Source organism: Hemicordylus capensis, chromosome 1 (assembly GCF_027244095.1).
Source record: "Hemicordylus capensis ecotype Gifberg chromosome 1, rHemCap1.1.pri, whole genome shotgun sequence".
Classification (NCBI taxonomy): domain Eukaryota; kingdom Metazoa; phylum Chordata; class Lepidosauria; order Squamata; family Cordylidae; genus Hemicordylus; species Hemicordylus capensis.
In genome coordinates, this window is record NC_069657.1 from 308,142,099 (window position 1) to 308,166,820 (window position 24,722).

At 42.6% G+C, this 24,722-nt stretch overlaps 1 protein-coding gene across 5 annotated transcripts in view; it reads left to right on the forward strand.

Moving 5' to 3' along the window:
* SENP6 (SUMO specific peptidase 6) overlaps positions 1-24,722 on the forward strand; it is a 123,717-nt gene that overhangs the window by 44,721 nt on the left and 54,274 nt on the right. For 2 of the 5 annotated variants that reach the window (XM_053286932.1, XM_053286930.1), the window contains exons 6-13: positions 404-424; positions 7,918-7,985; positions 9,139-9,290; positions 10,466-10,844; positions 11,524-11,756; positions 14,158-14,325; positions 16,173-16,206; positions 23,899-24,084. In XM_053286932.1, coding sequence (XP_053142907.1) covers positions 404-424; positions 7,918-7,985; positions 9,139-9,290; positions 10,466-10,844; positions 11,524-11,756; positions 14,158-14,325; positions 16,173-16,206; positions 23,899-24,084 — 1,241 coding nt within the window. Of the gene's footprint in view, positions 1-403; positions 425-826; positions 847-7,917; positions 7,986-9,138; positions 9,291-10,465; positions 10,845-11,523; positions 11,757-14,157; positions 14,326-16,172; positions 16,207-23,898; positions 24,085-24,722 lie in introns of those variants that run through there. The other 3 variants (XM_053286934.1, XM_053286931.1, XM_053286933.1) reach the window with 2 other exon arrangements.

Here is a 24,722-nt window from a genome sequence, read left to right on the forward strand (position 1 = left end):
CACTAGAACTTGGCCTTTCACTTGCTTATTAGCAACAGGGACCATTGACTATATATCATATGAATAAGTATTGACCCCTGTCTGTCTTTAAATGTCATGGCTCAGTTCAGTAAGGATTTCATGTTTGTGGTGTTCTATAGAAGATCAAGTTAAAAACTGCTGGCAGGCCTAGAATGGTAAGCCAACTGAGAAGTGTTTTCCTTGTTTTTCCAGATTATCACTCTTAGTATATTTGTATTTAGTGTTAACTTAAAATGAGTGAGAGTGCAATTAGATTTTAACATTTGCTCAAGAAGGAAATGTGTGGAGTTTAAGTCTAGAAATATATAGATTTTTAAAGTTCTGCTGATGTTATTCAAATGAAGGGCTTTGCATCTTATATATTTTTCTTTCATATTTTAAGCAATCTGGATCGAAAGGAAAGGTAAGCTCAATAATAGTGAAATGACCATGGTAATAAGAATGTTGTGGAAGTAATGAATTTTTCTGCTAGCAAAAACAAACAGTAAGACCAGTGATCAGCTTTGCTGTTGACATTTATTTTGTCAGGATAGCATTGACATGTAATTATACATTTGGCTATGTTGGAACTTCTGCACCATGCCAATTTATACAGAAGTTTCAGTCGGTGTTCCCTCTAAGGCGTGTGCACATGTGCACGTTCACAATTTTTTAAAAAATGTCCTCAGTTAATTTTATTTCCCGCTCAGGTTGAATCAAGAAGGCCCTATTCCGAATGCACATGCGCACACACTGCCTTGATACTGCCGCCCAGAATAAAACTCATTCTGCACACAGATGAAAAAAATTAGAGGGGACACTGGTTCCAATATAGCTGGATGTATAGTAAGTCCCTTCCTGACTAAATGTCCGAATATGCACAGACATGCAGGGTACAGTTGTACTGTGGTTGTATGACTGTGTTGAGTAAGGGGGAGGAGAAGTGTACCCGTTTTGGGACTGGGCAGAAGAGAGGAGAGTATTAATTGGGGCAAAAAATTGGAGAGGGGCTGGAGAATGGGAGGCATTATGGAAGGGAAATATGAAAGTGGAAGAAACTTTAGGTCACAAGGTGCTAAAAGATCTTTCTTCTAACCTAACCCAGGGCTTTGGATTATCATCACTGCTGCCTGGTTAGGGACCTGGTTGAATAATTAAGGGGGCTTGATTTTGGTCTCTCTTATTCTGGCATTCTACTCTACCTAGCCCCAGGCTTGTCTAAATGGTCAGAGCAGGGAGACTTGAAGTCATCTTTAATGTTTTAAATTTAATGTTTGAAGTCATGATTTAATGTTTTAAAAAAGCAGCTGCTGCTTTTATCTCTAAAGGCTGAACTGCCTGTATGAAGCCTATTTGAAAGAGCACCTTTTCCCAGCTGAACTGTTCACTCAGTTAATATCAACAGGAGTCATTGCTCGAAATCTGTTCACAGAGAGAGGTGTCCTCCAGTAGGCCTTGGAACTGGACCTTTTTAGCAGCTGCCTGGTTTTATGGAATTAAATGCCCACATATGCCTAACTAGGTTGTGGAATGTGCTCCTATTTATTTTTGTGAATTGCCTAGAGTAGTGGCTCCCAAACTCTAGAGTAGGGAGCCCCCAGATGTTGCTGAACTACAACTTCCACCAGCCCCAGCTACAATTTATTGTGGCTGGAGATTATGGGAGCTGTAGTTCAGCAACATCTGGAGGATCCCAGTTTGGGAACCACTGGGCTAGAGCCTTTCGAGTCAGGCAGTATATAAATTAATTAATTAATTAATTAATCAATCAAACAAACAAACTTAGACTTTTCCCTTCTTGAGAAACACCTTTAAATGAGTAACTTTGTAACCAGAAAGAATATTTTTTGTGGGTTGTTGTTCTTCGTTGTTCTTCGACGTGGTCTCTGTGCTTTACACGAATGGGGCTTTGCGCATTCGTGTAAGAGCACAGATGACCACTAGAAGAACCCAAGTTACAGGTAAGCAACCTGTCGTTATCTGCAGTTTCAGCATTCACGATTTCACATATCCGCGGTCAGGAAATAGGCACCAGACCTTGGCATACGCAATGTGGGGGGGAGAAGACTCGTGTATCTGTGGGTCAGGGGTCGGTCACAACCATAAAGAATTCCCCTTTACAAGTAAAGGGCTTGAGTTGGAGGGGGGTGAGGGGAAAGATGGTAGGAAGGAGGGGCGTGAGGGGAAATGAGGTGGCCGCAGCAGCAGGGATTGGGTTGGAGGTGGTGCTTTTTACCTTCTAAAATTGCCACAGATGGTGGGAGAGGCGGCCACAACAGCAGGGATTGCAGAGGAGATGGTGGCACATCTTCCCTTTTAAAATCGCCGTGGAGGTGGGTGCAGCAGCAGGGATCGCAGCGAGAGCAGCAATGGAGTCAGTTGAAAGAGAGTTTTGGAGTGAGGAGACTCCATTGCTGCTCTGGCCATGATCCCCGCTGCTATGGCCACCTTCACAACGATTTTAGAAGGGAAAATGCACCATCTTCAACCCAGTCCTCGCTGCTGTGGCTGCCTCTGCCTCCATCCACAGCAATTTTAAATAGGGGAAAAATATCTAATCCATTTTTGCCCGATTTTTGGCAGTTTTTCATTCAGTTTCTATTTAAACACACACACCCCATTTTAGTCTGACCCCCCCCCCCTTAGGAATATAACCTCCATGCTTCCATAGCCCAAATTACCCGGTGTTTGCGGTTTTGTTATCTGTGGCACTAGCCAAGAACCAAACATCCACAAATACCGAGGTTTTCCTGTGTTTAGAAAGTTGTAGGAGGAACTGATTTGCATACAATCTTATATTCTGTATTTACTGCTTTGGGTTTGATAAATGCTCTGCTTTTTCTAGGCGTATGTATTTGATAGAGGAGTTATAGTGGAGGAAATGGTTGCTTGTTACTTAATTCTTAGGCCATTTTTTGGGGTCAAAGTTCTGTCTTGCTCGCAGCAAAAGTAAAGTTCTGAATTTCATTCTGGGTGTGTGAATTGGTGAATGATTTTCTATGTGAATTGATTTTATAGTTCTTAAACAAAGCTATGTCAGAGTAAACTCAATTATCAAGCCACCATTTAGTTAGAGACTTGCTTTTTGTGTGTGTGTATTTTAAAAGTCATTAACAGAGTCTCTTAGGTTTGGCATGCTGCCTTCCATCTCCTGATGAAGTGTGAGTGTGCTAAATCCCCACACACATGGTGCTTGGTCACCAGGTAGTGGGACAGATGTGAATTCTCCTTTGTGTTGTCTCCCACATCTCCATTGGCTGTACTGAAAGAGGATTTGTGCCTGTCTTCTACACTGTTAGTTTTGCCAGCTGCTCCGCACCAGTTTGGTAACTAGGGATGTTCATAAACCGGTTTGGTACCTCCTTAGGGAAGCACGAAAGGGCTCTGGTGCCCATAGCCAAGCTGGTTTGGCTTTAAGAAGCAGGTTCTTAACTGCTCCTCTGCCACCCCGTCGCTTTTCTGGGCACTGCGCTCAGTCTACAAAAGGCTGTGTGCGGCTGCAGCGCTGTTCCCTGCAGCCTGTGTATGACATAAGCACACACATGGCCATTGGCACACACACAGACACTTTGGTAGAGCGAGCACTGTGCCTGAAAAAGTGGCAGTGGAGCAGATAAGGACCTGCTTCTTAAGAGAACTGCTCCCTGCCCCACCTATCCCATTTGGATACATCCGTACTGGTAACCCTCCCCACTGAGCCATGTCTTACTGAGTGGCAGAGTGAGTAATGGGGCAGCAGTAACTTCTGGGGTCAACTAGGCAGGTTAGACATTTGTATGGTGTGAGCCCTCTGCCAGTGCCCAACCTGGCAGAGTTATAGTCATTAAATTGGTGCTTATAAATGGTCTTGTTTCACAAAGCAAGGTGTTTCCTGTAGTACAAAGATTTCAAGATTGACACCTTGTTTTAAAAAATCCTGATTTAGCTTAACATCTCCTTTCAGAGGAGAGCTTTTGTTTTCTGATCTTTCACTCATAATCAAGTACTAGGGTACTTGAAATTCCATAAACATAATTCAAATAAAGTTTCAAATTGTGGAATCTGTTGGCCATTTTGTTAAATTTCCTCAGCCCTGCAGTAACCTATCTTATGGAACTGGCTGAATGCTTTTAGGAAAAAAGTTACAGGTTGCTGGTTTTTCCTTATAGGCTAGAACTATTAATGAAGGTGTCTCTTTGTGTGACTTTATAGAATACTAGATGGTTATAATTTATGAAGTTTGGTAACAAAATTGAACATCTACATTTGGGCATTTATCCTAACATGTCTCATGGTCTGAAATAGCACCATGTAAATCTGAAAAATAAATTCTATACTTCTCATATAGGCATCAGACAGTTATTAAATATAAGAAAAAAATGTGTAGAAGCTTTTTTAAGTACAGTGGTCCCTCGACTTACGAACTTAATCCGTTCCGAATGCATACTCGTAGGTTGAAAAGTTCGTAAGTCGAAAAGCGGTTTCCCATAGGAATGCATTGGAAACGGATTAATTCGTTCCGGAGCGAAAAGGGGGGGGGCTTTACTCACCCCTTCCATGAAAGTAAGGCACTGTACTGTACTGTACTGTATTCCTTGTAGTAATCGGGCGGCAGGGTGCCGCCTGCTTCAATCTCCCTCGGCGCGGGCTCCCGCCTCTCGTAGCCATAATCGGGGCGGCAGGATCGCTCCCAGTCCCTGCCGCCCGCTTCAAGCTCAGTCCCCCTCGGCTGGCGGCCGCCCCCTGAAGCTCCCCAGAGGTCCCCCGCCGCCCCCTTGTTTCCAAATCTAGCCCCATTTAAGAGGACGGCAGGAGAACTCCCTGCCGTCCCCTTCCCCCTTGCCGGCTGGGCTGCAACTGGCTTCTAGGAAGCCTTTTGCGCACTTTTTTCCGTTCGTAAGTCAAAAATTTCGGATGTCGAGTAGTTCGTAAGTCGAGGGACCACTGTACTCCTGTAGTCTGAGATATAGACTGCAATAGAAGTAACTAGTAGAAAAAAACTTGTACGCATAATTCATATATTTTTTTGGTGAGCTGCCCTGAGCAGTATTGTACTGGAAGAGTGGGATGTAAATATTTTTTTAAAAATATATTTTAACCAGAAGTGCACAGTCAGCTATATGCATTTTAATACTGTGCACCTAGATATGTGAGGAATGGGAACATGGTAGACTGGAGAAAATACAGCTACTCTATAGCTGAGGAGCCTGAAGGTACATAATGTCTCTTGGGCGAGCAGTCTGGCCAGTACTTGCAGTATAATAATGTAAATTATTGCATACAATGTAAACACAATGGTCAGAATCCAAAGAGCTGCTTGGGATCATGCAGAGGACTTGTGCTTGCACAGTCAACTTTTCAGATTCTTTTTTAATTATCTTGTAGTTTTTGTATTTTCAGTGCATTGCTGTTTAATATGTAGTGCAAGAAGATGTACTTCAAAAAGGTTTTAGGTTAGTGATAAAGCTGAAGCTTATGGTGAATTGTTCCACGTGAAAAAAAAATCAATAGATGTAATACTGTAAAATGGGTTTCTGTTATCTATCTATGCAATAAAGTAAAGTTGTGCTGTCAAGTTAGTGTCGACTCCTGGCGACCACAGAGCCCTGTAGTTGTCTTTGGTAGAATACAGGAGGGGTTTACCATCTCCCATGCAGTATGAGATGATGCCTTTCAGCACCTCCCTATAGCGCTGCAGCCCGATATAGGTGTTTCCCATAGTCTGGGAAACATACCAGCAGGGATTTGACCGGCAACCTCTTGCTCCCTAGGCAAGTTACTTCCCTGCTGCGCCGTTAGGTGGCTATCTATGCAGCAGCAACAGGTAAAGCAAAGAGTAAAATTTAGGTAAATTAGTAAAATTAGTTAGGGAATCTTCTATCTATCTGTAGCTGTTGCCAATAGCACAAGATGAAGATTGGGGAAGAGGGGGATGTGATGTTTACATGAAAACTAGCATGTACACTTCAGTTTTATTCTCTGTGCATAAATAAGTATCTTAAATGCTTAAAGCAGCAGTTTCTCTTTTTTGCAGCAATTGTAATAACTTGAAATAATCCTCAAGGAAATAATGCCTCTGCTAGGGTAAAATCCAGCCAAGCAGATATTGACACACTGGGAGTCATGGCCCTAGCTATAGTTTACTGATGATCTGTGAATTCAGATATAATTCAGAAAAACAGTTGTGCTGTGCTTTTCAAACCAACTTCTAACCGTGGTTTCAGATCCTTGTTTAATGGCCTCAAACACATCTCTACCAAACTCCTGCAATTCAGCTTGCCTGTGGGGGGAAGGGTAGCTCCAGTTCCTACCCTGCCCACCACCGCTGAGAGCACTTTATCAGAGCTTCCTCATCCATCTCTATAATAGCCAGCATGGGTTTCCCACTCATTACAGTTTTACCCAGGGCCTATAGTTGCCTCTCTATCAGATCTCCCATATGACTCTCCCTCATGGACTGGTCTCAGATCAGCTGAAGACCCCAGGGCTTGGTCACAGGCACACAGAAGTACTTACCTTCTGTTGCATGATCTTTGCTCTTACTTGGCGTTTCCGTTCTTGCTGGTAGGAAAGGGACAATGGAGCCCATATTTATAGGCAAAAATGACTGCTGGCATATTTCTTTATTTTGAGAGAGGAAAAGTACAATTACTTGACATTCTTGAGAGAGGAAAGTAAAGAAAAGTCTTGAGAACTGGTGATGGATTTTTCCTTTGTTCATTGCACAGGGATCTGATAACATTGATAGCTGCTAAGAGGTAAAATGCTTAAAATGTTTGCAGATTCACTATTATGGTGAATATGCATAGATTAATCAAACAAAACATGTTGAGGCAAATGAAGTCCTAGAAGAATACATTTCACTGGGATAATAGGTGTTTTGCAAGTCAACTATATGAGGGGTACAACCTAACCCCAATGGGGTGCGTTTATTTATTATTTTATTCATTCAATTTTTATACCACCCTTCCAAAGCTGGCTCAGGGCGGTTTACAAATAAAACAAAGACAGTTAAAATCAATCAACAATTAAAAATATAAAATACCATAACACAATTGAACAATAAAACAGTTTAAAACCCTGAAAAACAGATACAATAAAAACGCTTTATAACAATTTAAACATTTGAACCCCAGCAGGTTTTTTAACCAGAGGCCAAACTATTTAGGCGAATGACCTGTTATTTGCAGCATTTGTTTACTTGGCGTGTCATTGACAATGTGCTAAATGAACAAAATTTTAGAATTAAGAACCAACCATTAATACATCTTTTGAGTCCCCTGGTGTACAGAAATACCCCATGAATGCCCATGAAGATTTAGTAAATACACCACAATCTGTATCCAGGATTTGAATTCTGGTTCATATTGTTAGAATAAGTCAGAGTTGGTCAGTTTGGACATAATCAGTGATCCAAGCTTGTTTTTAACCACAGTTGGAAGTAGAATGCTTCTGAAGCTGAAGGGATGTGAAGGGGAGTGGAGAGGGCATATTACTGAGGCTAAAGGCAGTGTACCACAGCCTAGGTTTAATCTTGGCTCCATGTGATGTTTGAACCTGCCCTTTTATTTTAGTTTTGTGGCACTAAATTACTGGCATTCTTATTATCAGAAAAGTAGTATGCATATGGCCATTGGAATTTTTTAAAAAAAGATTTTGGTAAATGTAAATAAGAATAAAGTTTAAAATGGAAACAAATGTTTTTGCGGTAGTTGCACCTAATGTGCCGAAAGATTATACTGAAAGATCTGATAGACTGTTCTGGGCAAAGGTTTGAATATGTAGCTTGTTAACTTGTTGAATTATAAAATTCAGTTGTCTAAAATAAGACTTCTGTGAAGTAAAATTTTGTTGTTGTTTACATTTTAATTATTTTGTTCATATCTAACTTAGAAATTATATTTCTGTTGAGTACCATTTTTAATTCATTTCCCCCAGAAAAGAATATCCCCCTAACATTCAGAAAATAGAAAATGACTTTCGATCATCTTTGCTTCAGGAGATGAGTAAGTTTTGTTTTATTTTTGTTAAACTCCTAACTCAGATTGTTGAAGTCTGTTATATATAGAATGTTTGAATCCATGTTTGTATGTGTGTTTGGATCAAAATATTTTTCATTTTTACACTGAATTGTGTAGCACACGCCTTCACCATTAACAGCTGAATTGTGTTTATTGTTCTGAGCCTACTAGAGCATTGCCTTTAGTATGTTAAGGAATGTTTTGGCTAAATCAAACAAATCAAGGAGAGCCTTGTTTCATTTTTGGCAATTGGGTGGTTAGGTAGTTTTGAAAACTATTTTTCTACTGGTGGCATGTAGGTTTTATCCAGGTTCCAGTCTTTGTGCTTATGTATTGTGAAGCGGAGGCTTTGCTGGATGGTATTCCTGAAGCCAGTTCAGGACAGCATTCTTGAGGACAGTATTAGTGTATGGTAAAAAGTCTGCATTTCTTTTAAGAGAAGTTGCATTTCCAGTTCCTGAGTTAATGTATTATGTAACAAATTTGAATTCGTATATTCATCACTTGATTAGAAATATTAAAATTATGCACTTAATTGTGACTAAATTTTCAGAATGTCACTAATGAGATTTTAGAAATGTTTATTGATATCCCTTTGTTTTAGTAACTAATGTCAGCTTTGAAGTTGCACTCCTCCATTTGCTTAGGGTGAGCCAGCAGTTGCTTTCAGGAAATGAGTTCTCAGACCTCCTCTAAAGGTGTCATGTGATGCAGGTGCATGTAGATAGTCAGCTGGTAACTCTTTAATGTTCTTCTTGATTGGATGTAAAGGATTAAAGTAGGACTGGCCGACCCTGCACAGAGCATCTGTGCACTCTTTGGGGCTAGCGGTTACCTCTTCCCCCCGTTCTGCCCCAGTCTCTGCTTCTGGGCCCAGCCACCTCTCCTACCCACTGCCCCTTCTCCCCCCCCCCCCGCTTTTTCCCTCCCTCTTGGGCCTTGCCTCCGTGGCCGGGCCGGGCTGCTGCCGTGGCAGCCAGTCCGCCTGGGTGCGCCTCAGCGAATCAGCTGGGCTCTGGAACGTACATTCCAAGGCACACCCAGGAGAATTAATAGAATATAGATTGTGCTGTTCTTCAGTTATTTGATGCTCTTCAGATATTTGGTGGTGGTTAATAATTTCCCTCTCTCTTTTCAGGGAACACAAGTGTTATGGAGAACACAGAAGAATCTGAGTCAGAATCAGAATCAGGAATTATGAGGAAGGTACAAATGAAACGACACTGTAATTCATTTCAGTCTGGTTTGCTTTCGTCTCCTGCCAACAAAAAATGTGCAACTCATTTAGAGGTGGGTTATATAAGGTTTTCCTAAGTTGTTTTAAACTTAAAAAGTTGATATTATTAGAAGGTTAAATCACATTTTTAAGATTGTGAGCCCTTTGGGGACAGGGAGCCATCTTATTTATTTATTTTATCTCTGTAAACTGCTTTGGAAACTTTTGTTGAAAAGCCGTACATAAATATTTGTTGTTGTATTGTAATAGCACTATCATTGTTTTCTTTTATATCTAAAATAGTTTAGTTTAAATGTGTCAACTTCATTTGAAAACAAATGCTTAATTTATTCTCACCTGATCTCTAAGATGTAACATGGTAAACTAGTTGCTTTCTTTCTCTTTGACATGCATGGTCCACCATATGTGACAGGGAGAGGTTGTTGGTAAAAATAATCTTTATTCTATTTTGGGCAAGTGCCCCTTAAGCACTGAGGAGAACTGGTCTTATAGTAACAAGCATGAATTCCCCCCCTTGCTAAACAAGGTCTACCCTGCTTTGCTTTTGGATAGATGACTACATGTGAGCACTGTCTGCTGTAAGATATTCCCTTTAGGGGATGAGGCCATAGCTGAGTGGAAGAGCATCTGCATGTAGAAGATCCTGGGTTCACTCACTGGCATCTCCAGTTAGGGCTGGGAGAGACTCCTGCCTGAAACCTGGACAGCCACTGCCAGTCAGTCTTAATGGTACTGAGATGCACCAATGGTCGGACTACTTATAAGGCAGATTCCAATGTTCCTAATTCTGACACTGTTGCCAAATCCTTGAGGTACTATTAGACAGACAGTGAGGTCTTGGGGCTGAGCAAGTGAGTGCCAAGACGTTCCAGTAGGGGTGGGACATACTAGGAGGAACAAAAGTGTAGAGCACCTGCAGTAGCCTGACTAAATGGAGGGACTAGAAGGGAGGTCTGGAAAGCAGACTTTAGAGAATAAAGGAAATGGAGGCAGAGATTTGAGAGAGGGGGACGGGGGGTTGAATTTGACATAAACTTGAATTATGCAGCCCAGTCCTTATGGCAAGTTTTTTCTCCTGAATTTTTGCCAAGATTATCTTGATTTCCATTTTGATTCTTCCCTTGAGAGAAGCTGTCTAAAAGTTTTTATTAAATGTCCAATGTGTATAACTTCTAAAATATGAATTAAATACGTGTATAGTTAATCAATTTCTCTCTCTCATCCCAAGGTCTTGGAACAAAATCATTATTCCTCAGCTTGCCTATGCAGTGGGAAAGCAAATGAAAGTCAGACCAAATGCTCAGTTTGTGGAAGTCTGTATATTGGGAGCTTGCAAAGACAGTCCATGCAAAGTGTCACATTAAATGATTCTTTGGGACCTTTGGCACGAGAATCAATACATGAGACTGCAACAGGGCAAAAATATTTAAATACAGGACTAAATGCAAAGAAGTTTTATGGATCTTCTCCTGGATCAGATTCAGTTGATTACATGGTGAGGCGAGATATAGGACCTACAATGTTGCGGCCCAATGGAAAAGTTGGTTCAAAAATTACAGGAAACTTAAGGCAGAAGAATACGGTAGCATCTGAACTAAATGATCCAAGTAAGTTTGTTTGTGTGCTTGTTTTTAAAATACTGGTTATAGATTAAATTAAAACATGTCTATGGGAGAGATTTTTGAGGCGAGAACAAGTGGTAGATTATGCTTAATGGTCTTGTGGGTACATCAGGCAGCAATCTTACTGAAGCTGGGCAAGTCTGTGTCTGGTCAGTGCCTAACTGGGAGACTACTTGGTATCCCTATCCACTCCATTTTGAGGTTCAGGGAAGAAAGATGGCATATAAATGATTTTTTGGGGACATTTAGCATGATGATAATACAGATGTATACTGCCAAGCTATTGGCAGGATTCCTGAGTAAAGTGAAATATTTCATCAGCTTTCAAGAATGGAATACCAGACAAATTTCACTGATAATTTTGATTTTCTTCATGTATGGAAAAATGATATTGCCTGTCATCTGATGCTGTCATATTGCCTTAACAAAAACGTAGATCAGGCATTCTCCTCCCCCCCCCCCGCCCCTGAATTGGTGATACAGCAGAGTAGATAAAGAGGATTAACTGTTAACCTGTTGAAACTGTCCTCTATTTATGGTTTGATTTCAGTCTTGAAAGCCTTTCACCTGAAATGACTGTACTGGGATTAATAGCCCAGTATTGTAAAGGTCGTAATTTTAGTTACTAAAATGTAGAGCTTGACACAAATTATTTTCCTTTCAGTTGTTTTATCCAGTGATGACGAAGAGGAAGATGAGATTGGCAGCACAAACAGAGTGGAGAGCATATCACCACGTCCAGCAGATTCAGCCTGTTCTTCTCCTGCACCTTCCACAGGAAAGGTGGAGGCAGCCTTGAAAGAAAACACTTGCGGAATAGAACAGAGACTAACTAGTATTACAGCAGACACAGAACCTGCAGTCATATTACCAAGAAAAGCAAGAATGAAAGACCAGGTAGTCCTTCCATAATTAGGCTGTAATAATATGTAAACATATCAGGTGGTGACTAAAGAAATAATGGCAGGAAGAGTCTCTAAAAAGTAACATGCAGCATGGATGCTAGTGTGTGCACATACCTAGCTTGTGCTATGTTAATGGGGAAAATGGTTTTGACTTCTGTGTGTTTCTGAGCATGGCATTATAATTAAATGGTTACCTCTTTAGATCCTCAATCTGACGAACTGTGCAGCTGATAACATGCACCCAGTAGAGGTTCTGAGAAATATCGGGCTCCCCAGGCTGCACAACAAGCTGCTTTTGAAACCTGGAAGCTTTAAAAGCAGTTTGTATGTAGTGTTGGAGTCGTTAAAAAACAAACAAAAACCCACTGGGCACAGGCAGGCCCCTTGGTGCAATTAAAGGGGTTTCCTTTTTTGAGGCAAGCAAGAATAGGCTTTAACTATGTGGAAACCACTGCCTGTGGTTGCTTCCTATGGTACTGCAAAATGACACCCAGAAAGCCACATTAGTGTTAGATCATTAAGGGAAGAAGCTTGCACTAGGATGACTGTTTCATGTGGACCCATGCCTCCCACATGACTCTTTCATTTTTTAATCATCAGAGGAGCATGGGAAGCAATCAGAAGGAAACTCCTCCAGCAGTACTTCTAGTATATGTGATTGGATGGCAGTTAATAAAGTGGCACCCACCAATGATAAGAATTCCTTAAAATTAAAATACTTTGAAAATTGTCCCAGTTAATAGCACTTTACTGTAAGGATTTCATGGTGGGGATTTTTGTTTTTTAGTTTGAGCATCACTGCAAGAATTGGATAATCAAAGACAAAAATGCACCATGAGCAGGCTCCTTAAGTGCTGTCAAGGGGGACAACTTTCACGGTATGTTAACCTAAAGACTTAAGTCATGGCAGCAATTCTTTTAAAATAATATTCCCTATAACAATTGATCATCAAACTTATGAAGCTATTTAAAGTGTTTTCTGTATTAAACATGCAGTTTCATAAGATTACTGGAGGAGTGTGTGTGTTTGTACGGTATGCACACCTACACATGTGTGCACATACACACATCCTATCAAGGTACACCATCAGAACAAAGGATGCCAACATTAAAATGACAAAAGTGACCCTTAAACAGACCATCAAAATTATTAGACACATATATCAAACCACCATCTGTGTAAATACTCAAATAGCAAAGGTGAAGGATCACAGGATTATAAACCATCTAACAACTTTAAATAAAGTTTTTGCCCAAGGCCTTAATCATGTAATGAAGAAACAGTCTGGATTTCACATCTTCCCAATTCCTAGAATAGACATCACTGCATTTTTAAATTAGTAGGCTGTTTTTCTTTAATCTTTTTGTAAGCTTCCAGTTTTGCATTCACTTGCATTACATTTGGGCCGTGGTCAAGCAAAGCACTTTTACATTCTATTGATTTCAGTGAGGGAGGTAGAGTTATGCCCATGCTAAAGTCTTCCACTAAAATCAGTGAGACTTCAGTTGCTTCGTTTTGTCTGGATTATGCCCATGGTGGTGATTAGTGTATGCATCTAATATATTTTCATGGTCCATTTTTAAGGTCTGTTTTTTGCCTTTATCTTTCTTGTCTTTATATCCCTTGTGCTGGTAGATGTATCTTTAAGCATCTTCTGTTCAAGAACTGTTCACTTCCCCCTCTCCCTTGCTTGTTGTATCTACATCACACATCAACTAGTTTATATATAACCCGTAGCTATTTCAGTTCAAATGAAAGACAGTCAAGCGAAATGGCAATTCCCTAGTTCTTGCTCAGGGTAACCCATTAAATAGGCCCCTGAAGTTATATATATTCACCTTTTGAGGGAGGTGGTAAGGTGTAGGAGACTTCAGCCTGGTCCAAGTGTGTGGTGAAATGGGGCTTCTCTGCTTCATTCTGTGTTGAAGCAGGACCATTTTCAAGGCAGTCACTTTTACATGCCAGAGGCTTCTGACTTAAAAGTGCATTTTAGCAATATGCATTTTATCTTGTCCTGAAGGATCTAGATAATGAAATCTGTATAAGAGTGAGCTGGAGATAGGATTATGATCCTCGACTCTCGGGTGCGTGATGATGGGTGGGAGAATATTATGCCCAAATTAATCATACAAACAGTACAGAGGCAGTTAGACCAGATTTGAAAGCAGATTTATATACTCATGCCTACTCAGTCTCTTACAAACTACCAACATATTGGTGAACGTACAAAATAGGTGAAGAACATACATAACACATTTGTAGGGAAAATACATACATTTCCCCCACAAATGTGTTATGTATGATGTTCACCTATTCTGAAACATACCACAGGTATTTTAAAAGCAGATCTTAAATAACAAATACTTAAGGAATTCTGACTATTCCTTTGCAGTTTGGCAATGTTGTATCCAGTGCTCCAGTAAAACGTCGCAAAGTTATTACTCAAGAGATCACAGCGGATGTATCTGTAAAATATCAGAACTCCTGCGAAAGCGTCATCCTACACTGTAGAAGCATAAGAATAGGAACCTTGCGAAGAATGGTGGTGGAGCCTGTGATTGTAAGTAAAAGAACTGAATTTGTGTGTTGTCCTTTCCTGTTTTATAACGGCAAATGGGGCATGCGAGTCAAGAGTCAAAGGTCAGGAAGAAGCTGAAGATAGAATTTGAAGAGTTCTAGGAGTAGGTAAGTGTAAGAGAAAGAAAAAGACTGTGGTTTTGAGCCATAGCATCAAATGCTGGTCATGGAAGAAATGAAATGCTTCCCATTACTTCCATGACCAGCAGTTGATACTATGGTCAGACGTAAATGGTGATGGCTAGAAACAAGGAAGTCCATAGTGGAGAGGTTGAGAAGCAACCTTGAGCATTGCAAATTTGTTGGGGTGGGGGGAATGGACACACACACACACACACACACACACACACACACACACACACGCGCGCGCGCGCTGGGTGATCTCATCAGCCTACTGGAAAGTAGGCTAACAATGTACTCAGTATGAATCACAGAAATTCAAGGGTCTAGTCCAACGTGCAACTTAAGCTGCGTGTGAGAGTTTAAAGGTTCTTCTGTTTTGACACATGAAGGGCATGTAGATGCAAAACACTATATGACTTACATAGGTTTTTTTAGTTTATAATGTTTAGCCACTCCACTTATTGTTTGCTAAAATGAAGATTTCAGTCTCGTTTGTCTTCCATACTCAGTTCCCCACACAATTAGGAGTCAGTGTTGTAGTGGTTAGAGTGCAATAGTGTGGGTGCCAGCGCTTTTTAAAATTAAAAATAAAGGCTCTGGCACTCTTAAATAACACCCACATATAGCAATTCCTGTGCATTTCCGGGCGGCTGCACATAGCCTGTCTACCCAAATTATCAAAATGCACAAACCAGACTATGGCAGTACTATATAAGCACAGCGGTAAATTCATCTTTATCCATTACTAATACTTAAAATATTTCATAATACAAGACTGAAATATTTGTTTTTATTTTTAAGAATAAATTCTGAACAACTTACTTCCAGATTACCTTTTGTGGATGACAAAACTTGCATTGACAATCCTGCCACTTAAATTAGCTGAATGCACTATTTTTTACACCAGGCTATACTAAGGGAAAGGTTGAATTAAAAAAACACACCATTTAAAAAAAGAAATTCTGGGTATAATCATCATATTTTAACTGTTGTTTCTCTGCAGATTCTTAACACTCAGTCAGATCAAGAATTCCAAAACATGCCCAAAGGCAGGCCCTCTCCTCCCAACCCCTAGAAAGTGGTGTCACCTGAATCCCCCAGGGCCCTTATTCATTGTCCTCTCCTTTCTATCGCCCCTTCCCCTCTCGAGTGAGTTCCTCTTTAAGGGTTCATTGAAGTGAGCGATAAACCGCTGTGCCACCTCCGCTTGCTCACAAAGAGTTTACCATCACTGCCTCTTGCCTGGCAGGAGGAAGGGAGGAGCTCAAGCCAGCTGGGAAGAGGGGAGGAAAGGAAGGCAGCAGGATGACCTACTTTGCCTTTTGCTGTGCTGCTGCTGAAGACAAAACAAAGACAAAAACAAGCAGCCATTGCAGCACAGGGCGAGAGGCAGAGACTGTGCAGCTGCTGAAATTAACTGAGTGGAGAGCTAGACTGTTTTGTGCAGGCATGCAGCCATGCACTTTAGAGGAACAGTGATTAAGACGAATGCCGTGTGGAGAAGGGACAATTTTCATTGATCTCCCTTTCCTCTGAAGGGATGAAGTTTCCCTCGTGAAGGATGAAGCTTCATTTGAGCCAAAGAACCATCTTTCTCTTTTTTAAAAAGCTAACCATTGGTCCAGTTATTTGATTTTGGAATTTATGTTGGGAATGGGAGTTAATGAAGTATTGTATAACTTCAGTGATACAGATCTTCTTTTTCAGTTTTGCCTCGATTATATCAAGATACGTTTGGAAGGTCAGTAGCCTTTTCTTCTCATCATAATTTTCTACACATGCCTGGATAATAATTACCTGTGGTACCCCTTAGTTACAGTTGAGATGGTCACATGATACCATAGTGATCTGGATCGAGATCCATCGAGATCCATAAGAATGAGCTCTGCGCCTGCGCAGGAGACCACGCAGAAGCCATGTCACAGCTTGTCGAGGTGTCCAAGCCACGCCCCCACACTTGCAGCGTGCTGTTTATGGGGCAGCTGGACAGCTTTCAAATTATGTATGACCTGGACTGGCTGACGGAACTTGTTTTTGTTTGGCCATTGGACTTGCTGAGGGAAAAGTTTGGCGTTTTGACTTTGGAACGGACTTGGCTGACCTATTTGTAACATGTCTGAGGAGAAGATCATCTTCAAGAGGTGTGAGGGCTGCAAGGCAAAACTCCCCTTGAAGGATTTGCACGATTTGTGCCTTATCTGCTTAGGAGTGTAGCATAACATGTCGGCATGCAAAATATGCCTCTCGTTTTCTAAGCAAACTCACAAGAACAGGGCCCTGCGCTTGCAAGTGGCGATTTACGATGACGTGCTGAGTCCCTCCACACTGGGGACGCCACGGAAAACACCAACAAAATTTTCCTCAGCATTGCCATCAATGCCGAGTGCATCGACATCGACAAGACCAACTTCGAAGGGCTCTGGCTCGACGTTGAAGAGCGCCGGCCTGACATTGAAGGGCTCAGGCTCCACACTGTAGACCCATGGGGCTGCGTTGGCGTCGGAGAAGCTGTCGACGTCGACATTGGGTAATCTGAAGCCATCAACATCGAAGTCGATGTCTGCCACCCGTCACAAATCCTCTGTGTTGAAGGTGATCGACGCAGAAATCTCCAATGGCCACCACGTTCGTAACTCCAGTGCCTTGTCAAGCGATTCCAGACTGTTGAAGCACCATGGCATTGATGACCCATCAACACCATCTGGGAAGCGTTAACGTCTGATTGACTTGGCAGGAGACTTCACACCGTCTCCTACTGGTCTACAGGAACCACTGACGTCGGCAAGTCTACATTTGACATCGGAACCGGCGGCCGTTTGCCTGGCGCTGACAACATCCCCTCGATGTCGACAGGACCTGCCTCCAACATTGAGGTTGTTGAGGGCAAGGTCTCTTTTGCTGGCACCGGCACCGATATCTTCATCTGCACCTTCGATGCCAGCAGCCTGGTATCCGATACCACCGAGGACTCTCCACACGCCAGTAGTGTTGATGTCAAAGCAGGTGACTCCGTGCCTTCAGTACTGATGTCAAAGCTAGGCTTGATCCTGCTATGATGCACACAATTCTGTCCATTTTAGACTCCTCTTCAAGTACCCCATCAACATCCACCTTCAAGGGTTTCTTACCCACAGAAGAAGAGGCTCCTGCCACCATGAGTGCGCAACCCGCGTCACTCACTGCTGAACACCTACGTAGCCCCCTTCCACGACACACTTGTGGTTATGCACATGTACCGTCAGTAACAGCTGAAGACTCAGCCCCCAACCTAGGGGTCTGTTCTCCAGGCGCACCTTACCAGCAACCTTAGAAGCCATATATCTCACCTTCCACAGTTGTGACAGTCACTTCCTCAAGGCCATTGTCTACCACAGCACCCCAGACAAGTCCATTGCCAACAGCACAGAGGGCAGTACAAACTACAGGCCCATCTACCCGCACTGTTGTCACTCAGACGACACCGCTGTCCACAGTGGAGTTGTCTGCTGCGCATACTCAGACAGTCGTTCCATCATCTCCCAGTGGTTCAGCTTCAGAACACTATGGCTTCTCGAATTTTGAGTCTGACCCAGAGGGGGAAGATTCTTTGGAGCCCCCTACTGATGTGGCCCCAGCAACCTATGTTTCACCAAACAAAGAAATGAAAATGTACCACCGACACGTCTGTGTCGTGGCAGAGGTGTTAGGACTAGACTTGAGGTCTGAACTGCAGACAATAGATGACCTGGTCTACAATTTCATGCTTAAAACAAAAAGCACAGCTCCAGTGGTCCTACCCACGCTCCTTGTAATTACTAGGGCAGCAAAATACGTGTGGGAGGTTCTTCACACCTCGACCCCCACTTCAGAGTGCCTTGAGAGTTTGTACAGGATACAAGACAAGGACAATGCCTATCTTTTAAAACACCCAGCACCCAATTCCCTGATAATTGATTGTGCAACTGCGTCCAAAGCAGAAAAACAACATGTAGTTCCACCAGAGAGGGAAGGCAGGAAGTTGGATCTGTTGGGTCACAAGGTCTACTCTATCTCTTGTTTGTTCACCAAGGTGGCAAATTATGCTGCATGTACAGCCAAATATGCACATAGTATCTGGGAGGCTCTGCAATCTGACTTGGACTCAGTGACCCCTGAGGACTTCAAACGTAAGTTCCAAAAGACACTTGAGCGCTCAGCGGAACTGACCAGGCAGCAGCTGAGCATAGCAAAACATCTGGCTGAGTCAGAATCCAGGTCTCTGACTGCGGCCGTAATTCTGCACAGACATGCCTGGCTGTGTTCGACAAACCTCCAATCAGGCATGAAAGACAAGATTGAAGGACTTCCGTTCGATGACTCTGGTCTCTTCAGTGATACAACTGACAGTACCATGGAGTGGATGAAAAAATCAAATTTTATGGCAAAGACTCTCACGACTCAGCCGACGACGTCATCTTATATGCCAAGATACCTCACTCCGTATTCAAAACAGCAGCCATCCTACCACCAGCAAGATCGCCACGACTATAGATGGCAATACAACCCGTACCATAAGCAGAATTTCCTGAACAAAGGGAAGCAGACGCAATCCCGTGCGACCAAGACATCAGACGTCCAGAAGCGTCTTTGAGGGACAGGTCTGTCCACTGGCACCACTCTTCTCCCCATTCCCGCTTGCAGAACATCCCAAACAAAGGAATACACCAGCGATCCGATAATGCAATCGCCATCCATCAGATTGGCAAGCCATGCTTCCGCATGGCACAACATAACATCGGACCACTTGGTTCTGAAGATAATATCTTTTGGCTATGCCACAGATTTCAGGCAGCTGCCACGGTTCACAGGAATGCGATTCACTCCTCCGTCTTTCACCTTACAGGAGGAAGTAAAGGAACTGTTGGGGAAGAAAGCAATTACTCCGGTGCCATGGGCGGCCAGGCAGGAGGGCTTCTACTCCTGCTACTTTCAAATTACAAAGCGGGATGGTGGAATACATCCCATTATGGACCTGTGCGGCCTGAACAAGTTCATACGAGTCAGGAAGTTTTGAATGATGGCGCTGCATCAAATACTGCCACTCCTCCAGGGGGAGAAGTGACTTGCGATGCTGGATCTAAAAGATACCTATTTCCATGTCAGCATCAGGCCAGATCACTGAAAGTACCTACGGTTTACCGTAGGCAACCAAGTGTCCCAATACAATGTATTGCCATTTGGTCTGCCCACCACCCCGAGGGTTTTCACCAAATGCATGGCAGTGGTGATCGCCCACTTGGGGACACACGGGGTCTCCATTTACCCCCTTTTAGACGATTAGTTTCTGACATCCCAGCACAAAGAGCTAGTTTCACAAATCCAGTATGTGTTGATCTTTCTCCAAGACCTCGGCATCCAGGTGAACTGGAAGCAATCCCATCTGGAACTGGTCCCAGTGACCACCTACATAGGGGCCATGTTGGACACTACAAACCAAAGGGCATTCTTACAAGAGGAACGCTCCCTCTGTATTCGGAGCCTAGTGACACACGTTCAAGATCACCCATTGCAGCTGGCACAGTCTGTTCAACGACTTCTAGGCCTGATGGCGTCTTGCAGTGCAGTAACCTACGCTCGGCTGAAGATGCGTAAGCTCCAGTTGTGGTTTCTATCAATATTCCGCCCAACTGTGGACAGCCAACGGAGACATCTACTTCCACCGCAAATTCAGAGATCACTGTTGTGGTGGTCAGATCACAGGAACCTACTGGAGGCTGTATCCTTTGAAACACCATTACCATCTGTCTGGATCACAACAGATGCCTCACTGCAGGGATGGAGGGCTCACTGCGAGGGTCACCAAATTCAGGGACAGTGGACAGAGTAGCAAAGTTGACTGCATATCAACTTCCTGGAACTCCTTGCAGTTTTCCAAGTGCTTTGAGCACTTCTGCTGATACAGATTTTTTCTGTATGAGCAGAAAATTTCTGCTCATTTCTGCTGCTCATACAGGGCAAGGCTGTGCAGATACAACTCGACAATACGACAGCTCAGGCCTATATCAGTCGCCAAGGTGGAACTGTGTCTCCAACATTATGTGCTATCAGTGTTTAGCTGTGGCACTGGTGCCTCCGACACCATGTTTCACCAGTGGTGGTTCACTTCAGGGGCCTAGAGAATGTCTTGGCGGACGAACTGAGCTGTGTGTTCCTCCAGGACCAACACCATTAGTGGGAGCTCGACTCACGATACATAGTCCCCCTGTTCTGTCATTGGATGCAGCTGACAATAGACCTGTTTGCAATCTCCAGAAATGCAAAATGTGACCGCTTCTGTTCCAGAGCCTGTCCTTGGGAGACGCCTTCCAAATAGACTGGCCGAGGGATACGCCTTGCATGTTTCCACCACAACCACTGATTGCCAGGGTGGTGGCTCGTCTCCTGTCCAAACCAACTTCCTGCATCCTTGTGACGCCGTGGTGGCCAAGGCAACCTTGGTTTCCACAGGTACACAGCCTGTCGGAGAATTGATACCACCATCTGCCACAGGTGCCAGACCTCCTCTCCCAGGACAATGGACTCATCTTACACCCAGATGTCAACACCCTTGGTCTGACCGCCTGGCAAATAAGCTTCTAGATGAGATTATACTAAACCAACGAAAACCCTCTACCAGATGGAACTACCTGGGAAAGTGGGTCCGCTTTAAGACATATGTCAAGACCCAAGGTTTTTTGCCTAGACATGCTTCTGTCCGAAACGTACTCCTGTATTTGTCCAAGCTAAAATCTCAAGGCTTAGCTAATGTTTCCTTGAAAGCCCACTTGGCCGCTCTCTCCTCGAAGCATGTAGGTTACGAGGGCGGTTCTTTGTTCTCACACCCGCAATGCAAGGCTTTTATGAAGGGCCTCACTAATGTTTTTCCACCAGTCAAGGCTCCGGTAGAACCCTGGAGCCTGTCTGTAGTACTATCCTCATTGACACAAGCTCCTTTTGAGCCAGTGACTGCGTTATCCTTGTGTCTAGTCTCCTTAAAGACAGCTTTCCTCATGGCAATCACCACGGCACGGCAGGTGAGCAGACTGACAACTCTAAGGATAGACTCGCCATACACAAGGTTCTATGCGGATAAGGTCCTCATGCATTTGGACCCATCCTTTCTTCCAAAGACTGCCTCGAACTTCCACCTGAACCAGGACATTGTCCTCCCAACCTGCTTTAGAGAGCCGTCAACAAGTTTGGAATGTACCATGCACTCCCTAGATGTGTGTCGATCACTCCTATACTACCTAGACTGCACGAAGGGGTTCCGAGCAATGCCACGTCTCTTTGTGACCTACACGGGCTCTGCCAGGGGCTCCTGTATTTCCAGACAGAGTCTGTCAAGGTGGCTAGTTGAGCTAATCATACCTGGTCAATCATACCAGCTCCAGAACAAGTCTCCACCAGAAGCCATCAAGGCCCACTCCACTTGGGCTTATGCTTCCTTGGCAGCACACCTCATGGGGATCACCTTCCTGGACATCTGTAAAGCAGTGACATGGTCCTCGGAGATGCCTTTCATTAAGCACTATGCCATAAATGTGCACTCTGCTACAGAGGCGAGCTTCGGGAGAAGTGTACTTAAAAGGGTTTTGCAATAGCACTTCTGCACCCTCTTCCTTAGGGAGCTTGCTAATCGCCCATTCTTATGGATTTCGAAGGATCTCAATCCAGATAAACAGGTTGCTCACCTGTAACTGATGATCTGGTAGAGATCTGTCGACATCCATAAGATCCTCCTGATCCACCCCTCTGCTATGTGCATACTTGTGTGCTCGCCGTTGCCCATGGTTCACCATGTAAACTTACAAACTCACCTGTTTGGATTGTCATCCTCATTGGTGGTCATCCAAGAACTGAGGAACGCGACGTCCAGCCGCCCCTTAAATAGCACGCTGCATGCGTCGGGACGTGGCTTGGACGCCTCGACAAGCTGCAGCATGGCTACCGCGTGGTCTTCTGCACAGGCGCAGAGCCCATTCTTATGGATGTCGACGGATCTCTACCAGATCATCAGTTACAGATGAGCAACCTATTTTTCCTTCTGGATTGTATGATTTTTTTTAAAGGCAACTTAACAGATTTTTGTTTTCTTAAGTGTTCATTTAAAAATTATCAAAACACCAATGTATTGTTTTTTAATGTCCCTGTATTTTATCCAACCAGCAGGAAACTAGCACTGAAACACTTTGGTGCAAATAATTTGGGCAGTTACTGTAATAGTGCCCAGCTTGGAGCAGCTGTTCTGCTTTTCTGTACTATGTGCAATTGTGTGAAGTGGTGAAGGATAATATGTTTGCATTTGAAGTTTCTGAGTTAATATGTTGAAGTACTTGAAACTGAAGATAATTTAAAAATGCATTTCTTTTAAAACCTTGACACCATGCATCTCTTTGCTTAAAACACCTTACAGTAGCTTTTAACAAATGTATAGAACTGATTATACTATAGCAGTAAATTTTATATTTATTAAAGTAGCAGAAACCTCATACAGATGAGCTTTTACTGACTGTGGACAAGGATTTAGGAATCCTATACAGGTAGCCCTTGTTATTCACAGGGGTTCCATTCTCGCCTATAAGTGTGAATATGGAAACCTCAAATAACGAAATCTTGAGTCAGTGATAACTGGGGGTTAGGTTCCCTGAACATTAAAAAGTTCTCAAAAAAGCAGAAATAAAGGGAATTAAAGCATATACATTGTCCCCCAGGCCTCCAGCTCCCCAGAAAGGTCCCTCCAAACCCGCAAATCTTCCAAATTAGAAGTTTTTTGGGGTAATTCTTGGGATTTTTTTAAAAGAGCCACAAAATGACTTTGTGCTGCAAAATGGTGGCCAGAAATGACATTGGAAGTCATTTCCAGCTACCCAGGAACTGCAGATTGGCAAATTTTGCCTATTTTTAAAGCCACAGATAAAGAAACTGTGTCCCTATGACCCAACCGCGGACGCACGAAACCAAAGGTGCTGATACTGTGAATAACGAAGGCCACTGTACTGCTGAATTTACCATTTTGGCTTTACATGCTGTAGGTCACATAGGGACAGTTTATTTCTTAAATTTGGCTTTTGGGGGTTTTCTGGGGGAAAGAAAGACTTTTTAAGCATTGTCCCTTAAAACATAATATGGGGTAGTCCAGCCAGTACAATGAATATTACCATTTTCCTTTTTAGCATGTATTTTTGTTTTTTAGTCTTTGGGAATAGTAACGATTCCTTAGCTATTTACTTCATAAAATTCTGTTTTAAGACTTGTCAAGGAAGACAAACAAATGTGTTTACTTTATTGAGGCAATTCTATGCCTAGCAGATTATATAGCTGAAATTTCATTTTTCCTTAATGTAGTTTCTTCTTCCTTTATAACTGCACAATGTTATGTTTCATAAAAGTGTCTTATCTTCAGCCTAAAGAGGTGTGTTTTCTCCCTCCCTAGACTCTGAAAATGGTACTAGGGATATTAATTTAAAAACCTCGGAACTAACCAAGTGTGAATGGTGTGGTGTAAGGAAGTTGCCGGTAGTATTTCTACAAACTATACCTGCTGCCTGCAATAGTTTAAGATCTCAACTGAAGATGAACAAGGAGAACGATAGTGTCTGGTATGACTGTAAAGGAGCAAGTAAGTAACCCCCTGTCTTCTATTCAGACTTGTGATGCCTTTAAGTATTCTGAAAACAGATAGATGTGTTTGAGCTGAGCAGGATATCAAAAGCTCTTCAAGCTTTCCTACAGTTCTCTAAAAAGTCTTGGAAAATATCAGAATATTGTTGGAACTTATATTCAGTTGTATTTTAAGGTTAATGGTATGTTTAGCAAGGCTAAGGGTTATAAACACTTTAAGTAGACTGGTAAATGTTTATAGTAGAAGCTTTCGCTTGTATTGTTGCATCATGTTTATTTGGTATAAGCAATGTTGTCTACTGTAATTTGAAGAGAAAATGGTATGTGTTACATTGTTCAATTTGCCCATTTTAGTGTGCTATAAGTAGCATTTATTTGTACTGTTTTATTGTGCTCTTCAGCTATGGTTTTTACTGTCTTAGATGTGTTTAACAATTCAGTAGCCTAAGCTGATAAAGTACATTGCAGTATGGACACATATTATAATGACAGCTTAGTTATCCTCTTACATTCAGTACTTTCAATGGAACTCCTGTGTGGTACTCAAAAAGTATTGTCACTTTGAAATCTATGCTGATCTATATTTATTCTTAGCTAGAAGTAGAAAGCCATTTTAAATTGCACACAGCAGACTTA